At 32.5% G+C, this 10,000-nt stretch overlaps 1 protein-coding gene across 4 annotated transcripts in view; it reads left to right on the top strand.

The window, feature by feature from the left end:
- The window catches only part of LOC106870615 (insulin gene enhancer protein ISL-1-like), a 151,851-nt gene that overhangs the window by 80,686 nt on the left and 61,165 nt on the right, over nucleotides 1-10,000 (top strand). For all 4 annotated transcript variants that reach the window (XM_089363784.1, XM_089363783.1, XM_089363785.1 and 1 more), the window contains exon 3: nucleotides 6,692-6,881. In XM_089363784.1, coding sequence (XP_089219910.1) covers nucleotides 6,692-6,881 — 190 coding nt within the window. The remainder of the gene's footprint in view (nucleotides 1-6,691; nucleotides 6,882-10,000) is intronic.

Genomic DNA, 10,000 nt, shown 5'->3' with positions numbered 1-10,000 from the left:
ATATATGTGTATATATGTATATATATATATGTGTGTATATATATATATATGTATATATAAATGTATGTATATGTTTATACGTATGGATATATAAGTATGTCTATATGTATATGTATATATTTCCCCTGTCATCAACTCCCATCCCTTTTTTGGGGTACGGTCGCCGAGGGTGGGTGGGACTCGTATGAATCTTCTTGCTCTTCTGTGAAGATTTTTAAGCAGCTTCTGCCAGAGCTCTCGTCCTGTAAAAATAGTAGCTAAATCTTCCTCCGTTGACACTTTACTGTCTTGAAATAATGACGACGATGGTGATGATAGGAAGTAGGTGTAGGAGGATGACAGACGGATGTTTACCCCACTTCCAAGTCAATCCTGATTGATCATTTATTTTATAAGTGAAGGCTTTCCACCTCGGACCACCCTCCAGTCCTTGTTTACCTAATGTACTCTTTTCTAAGACGATAGGAGAGTGATTTATCGATAATTCTTTGTACTTCGATCGACAGTTAGAGGTATCCTCTTTACTTCATTGAAAGAAGGGGTGACACTTGAACATGAGTAAAAAAGTGTCATATTAAATTACAGGAAGCTCACGACTGGAGCGCCAGAGGTCTGCATGAGGGGGATTACATGGGGATGTGTAGAACTCTTCATCACATTACGCATATATACAGGAACAATTCAGATAGACGAATTCATATTGTTAGTTCCTACGTACGTTTCACTCTTCGGGTAGCTTCGAACCCCGCACTGGAGGGTACAATTGCATGTGGATGCTTGAACAAGAGGGATCATTAAAGTATATTTTATTGCATTAAGTTACAAAGAACTAATGTGTGTATATATATACACACACACATGTGTATATGTGTATATATGTGTGTGCGTGTGTGTGTATAAATATATGTGCATTAATGAGAAATGTGATATATTTTAGAATGGAAATGTGATGTGTGTGTGTACATGTGTGTGTGTGTGTGTGTGTGTGTGTGTGTGTGTGTGTGTGTGTGTGTAAATTTTTACTTGTGTGTTTTACCGAGGAAGCCTCAACGAGGTCGCTCGATCTCCAAGAATTGGCAGCTAAATCACCCTCATGTTGTAATCTGTCGTCTTAGGAAAGGGCACTTCGTATAATGTAATTTTAGACACATTCACAACCCCAAGTTTTCGGAGTGGTCACGAATGTAATGTCATTGATTAGGGATCGACCGGGTTGAAGAAACAAGCTATTATCTTGAATATCGCATTGAATGAATGAATGAATGAATAACAATAATGATAATGAAAATAATAATAACAATAATGATAATAATAATAATAATAATAATAAAATTATTACAATTAAATTAATTCTTTTTGTTGTCCTACTTAAATAATTATGCACTTTGGTAACAGAGACGCTGTTCACGTTTGTCGTTTATATGCAAAAGATGTAAACAAAATATAAATCATTAACAACAACAATGATAGCAATCTGATTTTAATTTGCCACAAGGGTGAATAAATAAAATAATAATAAGATGAAGAACTAGAAATAAACCACAAGACTAAATTGAATTTCTTTCACTATTTTATTTTATAATCAAATTAGATTTTTCTGTTTTGTATTTTTGTATTCCGTAGCCTCTTTTAAAATTATTTGTTTTTCAATTATTTTATTTTATTTTATTTTTTAAAAATACCCACCGCTACCACCATCGAGAAAAATCGGGAAGTTCATTTTAGTTTCTTAAGGGGGTTCAAAATTCTTTCTATTTGCTTAGAAATTTTCTTCGACTCCTAAATATTTCCAGGACATCATTCTAATTATTTAATTATTTCTTTCTTTTTAAATACAAGAATTAGAAAATACACCATCACCCCTTCCCACCGCCACTAATTGTCATTGAGATAATATTAAATATGATTGTTAATTGTTGTAGTGGTTTATGATATTGTTAATAGTTATAATGAGGATGCTGATTGTTAATTCTGGAAGAACGCTTTGTATTTATATATATAAAAAAAAAAAAAGAAATATATAGGAGTGGCTGTATGGTAAGTAACTCGCTTACCAGCCACAGGGTTCTGGGTAAGTGGATTTGGTATACGGAAACTGAAAAAGCCCGTCTTGTGTTTGTGTGTTTGTCCCTACACCATCGCTTGACAACCGATGTTGGTGTGTTTACCTCCCCGTAACGTAGCGGTTCGGCAAAAGAGAACGGTAGAATAAGTACTAGGCTTACAAAGAATAAGTCCTGGGATCGATTTGTTCGACTAAAGGTGGTACTCCAGCATGGCCGCGGTCAAATGACTGAAACAAAAAAAAAATAAAAGAACGATATAATCTACTCCGTCATTACATAACTTGTATATATTCCATATGCTCTAAATACCCCGCCCCCAGGAATATTCGCTGAGTCATTATGATAGCAATCGTCTTAGTCTTATAGCAATAATTCCTTTCACATCGGTGATGAATATTTGATAGACCCCAGTATACAACTGGTACTTCGGTCTGTCGTCTCTGGAAGGACAAATGGGACTCGGAAAATGAAAATGTTGTCATTAAGCACCGCAAAACCGCTACTCTTTTTGTTTAACACTCCACTGATTCTACCACTTTACGCCATAATTTTTTACTTCAGTACAGGGTCACAGATTTTAGAGTAAGGAATGCTCAACTGGTACGTAACAGGTGTTTAAAATCTTAATCCTTGCACCTTGAAAACATGGAAGGTTAGATCTACCAGAACCAACGCAATGCGAACTGGAGAACACACTTAGGAAGTTAAAATGTTCACCTGCCGTTCACCGGTTCCTACTACATCAGTGCCATCAATGCAATTAATAATACTACTACTAATAATAATAATAATGGTGGCGGTGGTGGAGAATATGTATAAACATTACACAGGGAAACGATTAAAATGGACAGAAACCAACATTGAAAAAGAATGAAAAACTAGAACCATACGTGTTTTTTTTGGTAGCCAGAAAAAATAGCTAGAAAACCGAGAAAGTCCCTTTATTTGAAATGAAATGATTCCAAAATAGTTGACAGGGAAACTATAATTGACAGCGATATTAACTTATTCTATTAGAATAGAAAAATAAAGTAAATTGTGTTACTGTGGTAACTATGCGGTTAAAAAGATTGTGAGAATGAAGATAGTAATACACACACGCAGATAGACAGAGAGACAGAAAGAAAAACAAAAAATAGATAGATAGACAAACATGTGTATATTCATATGAATATACTTACATATACATATGTATGTGTATCAATATATATATATATATATATATATATATATATATATATACACAAAAACATGTATATACGTATTCATATATATTAATATGGATGTTATGTATATATATATATATATACACAAAAACATGTATATACGTATTCATATATATTAATATGGATGTTATGTATATATATATATATATATATATATATATATATATATATATACACACAAAAACATGTATATACGTATTCATATATATTAATATGGATGTTATGTATATATATATATATATATATATATATATATATATATATATACAAAAACATGTATATACGTATTCATATATATTAATATGGATGTTATGTATATATATATATGCATGTATGTACGTAAATATTCACGTCTGCGTGTGTGTGTATCCATGTGCATATTTATATTCTTGTGTGTCTTTTTGTGTTATAAACTGACGGGTTGATTTTCAGCTCAGCGTTCATACTTTCTTTTTTTTTTTTTTATTAAATATCCTAAAATTCAGAGTTGAATAAGATATTGTATGGGCACGCACGCACGCACGCACGCGCGCGTGCGCATACACACAGTCACAAACACAAGTTATGATAAAATTCGTGTATCTGTGCACACACGTCATATACCTGTTTGCCACATAATTGAGTGTATGTATGTGTATAATTTTCTGGTTTGTGTATATATATATGTATGAAAGTGTCTGAGAGAAAGAGAAAGATGATGAAAGACATAGAAAGAGCTAATTGCACTAGAACAACACGCTTGTGTGTTTGTGTATGTATGTATGTATGCATAATGCATACATATACATGAATGAATATCTCTACTATATTTAAAGAATGATGTGACAGCTGTTTGTTCGCAAATCAAACTACGATGTGTATCAGCAATTTTTATAGGTGGCGCTGTAATCAGTGAACAGGTGGCGCTGTAATCAGTGAACAGGTTGCCAAGAAAAAAGACAAATATCTTTTAAATTTTACAATATTTAGTAAAATGTGACATATTCATGAAAATATTTAGCAATAAGCGGTTTAAAGATATGAGGCCAATAACGTCATATTTTTTATTGTAAACTAAAAATACTGAAGGTTTCCTACACAAAATATTTTGCTTTAAATTAGTATCACCACGTAGTTATGATGTTTCGGACGCGAGACCTTCATCAAAATTGCTGAATTCACAATTTTCAAACACTGTACACACGCGCCCGTTCATATGCCCATAACTTGGTTGGCATGAAACTTTGATACTCTATTTCTGTCTCTCACGCTTATATATATATATATATATATATATATATATATATACACGTGTGTGTTTGTGTTTGTATCACTGGCTTATATGCGTGCTATGAAAAGGCGCTGGGTTGGTAGAATTGATAGAGTATCGGACAAAATGACTTGTAGCATTAGTTCTGACTCTTTACGTTCTGAGTTCAATTCTCGCGATGACAATTGTGCCAAGCTGTGTCGTCCTTTGCTGTATTTTAAACAACATCAATGTTGTGGATGAAGAGGAGTGACTTGTTGCTTGTGCAGCTGCACCTTAAGTCTACACCTTAATGATGAAGTGTCTAAGTGCAGACACGGGTTCGATTTAGACTGAGGTAGGCGATACATTGTCGAAAGTGGAGTACATTGTCGAAAGTGTTCTTTTTTGTATGACTGAGTATGATTTGAAGAAAATTTAGCTGCTATCTCTAGCATATCAGTTTACCGTGTAGCATCTCTTCCATTGGATCAGCTTCTGTATCGATCTTTCCTTCGTTCTTCAGAAACAGAGTTTTATTTTCGATGTCTGGGGATGATTTATGTCGTACCTCATAATTAAGATCTAAAACTGATTCTATTTTATTTTGAAAGAATTTCTTTGTTGCTATTTCTACCATGGAGTATTTGTCAGGTGTACTGGCTGAATCAGTAGAGCATCGGACAGACTAACTTGCACCTTTTATTTAGTTATGCTTTTTACATTATGAGCAGTTTCAAATCCTGTTGAAGACAAATTTAAGTTTATTTCTTCTAAGTGTCAATGAAATAAGACTTGACAATTGATGAAATCCATTGTCCTCAAATTATCCCCCATCCCTGGAAATATATGTAGCAGTACATTAATGTCCAAAATTGTGTGTGTGTGTGTGAGAGAGAGAGAGAGAGAGAGAGAGAGAGAGAGAGAGAGAGAGAGAGAGAGAGAGATTTCGCTTTAGTGAGTAACAAGAGCCGGAAACAAGAACGACAATTTTCTATAACATTCGTATAACTGATGGCTCAAAATATCACTTCTTCTTAATTAAGGAAGAACTTAATATCCGAACTGATAACTTCTAACATAAGAGGGTTTGAATGTTCACACTCAGTTCTTAAAATGGTGCTTCTAGTTTCAGCCTTTAGGCGTTATGAGTTCATAATAATTTCGAATCGATTTAGGGATGAGCATCGTTCCTACATTTATGGACGTGTGGAATATTATCTTTCAGAGTGTGTGTTGTAGTTGCATTTTGATTGAGTCATAATTTCTCAAAATTTAAGCATATGCACTAATGATCTGTCTTTATTTATTTTTAACTCTTATTCAATGATTGAAGTGTTTTCATGAACTTTGATATATGCTGCCATACTCTAGTAACCGGTCCACTAATTCTTGACTAACGTGTAATTATATATATATATATATATATATATATATATATATATAATTATGTGTATTTCTTCTATCTTAATGAATAAAAATTCTTCTGATAGAATAAATGGGTTAATAGAAACCAATGTAGCAAAGAACACAAAATAACTGCGGTTAGCTCCTGTTTTTAAGGCAGGAACTCCTTGAAATTTTGGGTATTTGAGTATATTTAAGAATTTAAGGATTGGAGAAAACGCATGTTATAATTGCATACTGTATTCCTACATATGTTTCAAAGGATTACAACCTGTATGATCCATAGGGATCTTTGATATTAAAATTGTAACCTTCTCATCAGGGAAAGCATGGGAATCATCTTAAACGTAAGACATTATGACCGATTATATATATATATATATATATATATATATATATATATATATGCATACATATAGATAGATAAGGAGAGAGGGAGACGCATGCGCATGTATATACATATATATATTTACAAATACGAACACATGTATTCACAGAAACAAACATACATTCACATTATTTTTGACTTGTGTATTCATTCCATATTTTGTTATTTCGTTTTTTTATTTCTCTCAACCAAATTAATAAATGCAAATATATTTATGTATTTTCAATATTCAATTAAAAAATTAGCTATCGTTTTGCGTTATTACCTGTTGATTTATTTACCTCCTAATTATATAAACAGGAGATGTTTTTTAAAATATATTTCTGACTCAATTTATTTGCATACGCTCATTGTTGTTTTCTTCTATTCCTACCAGAAAAACGGCGTGTATCGATGTGTGTGGGGTGTGGTTCACAGATACATGATCAGTATATACTACGAGTTGCTCCTGACTTAGAGTGGCATGCCGCATGTCTAAAATGTGCGGACTGCGAACAGTATTTGGATGAGACTTGTACATGTTTTGTGAGGGATGGGAAAACTTATTGCAAAAGAGACTATGTGAGGTAAGTTAACTCCACGTTTTATTGTTTTATTCTGTATAGTATGGTGTTGTGTGTATATATATATATATATATATATATATATATATATATATATATATATATATATATATGAGTGTCTGTGACAGTGTATGTGTGTGTGTATATATATATATATATATATATATATATATATATATATATAATGTGAGGTTAAGCGTTACTAAGTGTTTTACTGTGTATAGTAACTGGTGTTGTGTTTATTTCACTATATATATTTTTGGAAGTATACGTTAGCATGTACGTTTCTATAAGTGAGTTACGTATATGCCTATGTTAGCATGTATATACATAATTTATATTATGTGTATACATATGCACAATTATGTTTATATAATCGTAACACAGACACACACAAACTCACACGCATAGAATCCGCATATGCACACATACACACGCATATATACCCATGCACGCATCATTATGTTCATATACACATCTTTATACACACATACACACGCGGATTTACAGAACGTAATCTATACACACATGCACATACATACGTGGATACATTCGCCGCAAAACTTGAATATGCAAATAAGTTACATATGTATATACACAATTACACCACCCTGTCTCTCAAACACATCTACACCTGCAGATATATAAACATATATATATATATATATATATATATATATATATATATATATATATATATATATGAAGGAAGGAAGGAGACAAGTACAACAGGTAGAGTCTTGAACTCGTATATATACAATCATTCGTACACATCTATATATACACGCATATACACATATATGCTACACGCGTATAAGTTACACAATTATAAAGGGTGAAAAATAATAGACAGAAAAATATATAAAGTAATGAAATATATATTATTATTATTATTATTATCATTCAGGTCATTGCCTAACCCCAAGATTCCGAGTTTGACTCCAGTCAGTGACCTGAATAATAATAATAATAATAATAACAATAATAATAATAATAATAATAATAATAATAACAACAGCATCGAAAAAATATGTTAGGAATGAAAACGCAGGTTCGAAATTTCCCCAAGACACCTGATGAAGGCTGGAAGGTATTTCAGCCGAAACGTTATGATAACAACAAACACGAAGAGGGAAAATATCCGTCAATTGTAAATAATGTAAATAATGTACATAATTCCTCATCTCTTAAATATAGAACTATATATATATATATATATATATATATATATATATATATATATATATATATATATATATATTATATATATATATATATATATATATTTTCAGCTTTGATTAAGGAATTTAATATATGAAAGTCTGAACGTTGTAATGCAAATTCAGCTGAGCAAAAGATTCAATGTTTCTCGTATTTTTTACGACCTTTTATGCTCTGAGTTCAAATTTCATTCGATCCATTTTACCAAGCGACAACAATATAGGCTATCAGTCAGGTGTCGCCCTGGTGTAGCTTAATGACGTTATATACACTTCTCACGTCAAAATCCATATCAACATCTTACTCTCTTATGACCGGATAATGAATTTGAATATTATTTATGCTTCATGCTGTTTTTATTATAATTACATTATATGTAAATTCATGAAAGCCTCTCATCATCTATGGGGTCCAGAATCAGTGTGGTTTCGGTGCGTATATCGCACATTCCTATATGTGTATGTATATTTTGCTCTGGATCGATTAGTGTAATGTCTAGTTTAACACAAGTGGAGTACTTATAACTAATATAGATATAAAGATATGATAAATGAACTTCTTAATTCTTTTAATTTAGTCATTTTGTATCTGTCAATGTTAGTGTTCGCATGCATGCGCACATGTGTTTGCATGAGTATGTATATAAATGATCCATTTCACACCGTGTACTGTATTTATTTGTGATAAATGGTGATCTGGTACCTTCCTTATTACAAGCATACTTTTCAGACAGCATTCGTACCTCCTGAGCCCCACGCGCTTAGTTCTCAGGAAGGCATTTGTCCACTCAGTGTGTCATTTGCCGTGGAAATGTTTTGAAACATCTAACACATGCTAAACTCCCAAGGTAACTTTCTGAAAACATAATAGTGAAGGACATATTAACCGTGAAGAATATTGATTTCTAGTATGAAGGCGGCCATAGCAAATATATACCTTGAAATGGGTACATTTCAAGGTACATATATACCTTGAAATATATATCTTGAAATGGGTACATTTTAAGAGAAGGTCCCAATCTGGGGATTGCATGAATTTGGATTTATTTTAAATATTTTTGTTTTCATAAGACAAAAGTCGATAGTGATATACAGTAATCTTTTAATCGGTCAAAAAATATACAGGACGCGACTGGAAACAAGGCTGTTCAATATGTATATTGGTGATGGTAATTTAGATATGTGTGTATGTATACGCGTGTGTATTTGCGTGGGTATACATACTTGCATGTGTTTGTATACAGTTATTTCATGCAAGCAGATTTCCGCATTAGCACAAACGCATAAGGCGTAGGCGCACACATACAAACACATACACAAATACATGCAACTCACATATAAATACATATAAGGCGCGCGCATGCGCGGAAATGAAAGCAAACATCAATGGTATTAGTTGCCGTCGGATACATAAACAGACAACTTGACATGTGTCTATATACACATGCATTTCCAGCCACCATACACATACTGTTACACACACACACACACACACACAAATACGCGCGCGTGCGTGCGTGCGTGCGTGTGTGAGTGTGTGCCGGCGCACACACATTTAAACAGAATTTCATTAGTTTTTTTTTTTTTTATCGAATTATATTTGTTTTCATATGAGCTCCATATCAGTTCTTTCCAACCCTAAAAGTTTCGATATCAACGTTTCTAGACAGTCAAGGTCTCATCTGCAAGACGAAGTGCTGTTGGCATATGTTGCTGACGCTTCATCTTTGGAAGCTAATATGATGGCGCAAATATTAGCGCAGTTTTATAAAATTGTACATATGTAATGATAATTACTGTATATTATCCATAAATTTATTTTAACAAGATTATATTTGAAGACTACAAAGTCAATTATTGTCTAATTATGTGATAAAGTTTGTGGAGTATGAATGTATTGTT

The sequence above is a fragment of the Octopus bimaculoides genome, chromosome 15, assembly GCF_046866305.1.
Source record: "Octopus bimaculoides isolate indiv1 chromosome 15, ASM4686630v1, whole genome shotgun sequence".
Taxonomy (NCBI): domain Eukaryota; kingdom Metazoa; phylum Mollusca; class Cephalopoda; order Octopoda; family Octopodidae; genus Octopus; species Octopus bimaculoides.
Note: the sequence above shows the minus strand (reverse complement) of the source record. Positions and strands in the feature narration are given on the sequence as shown.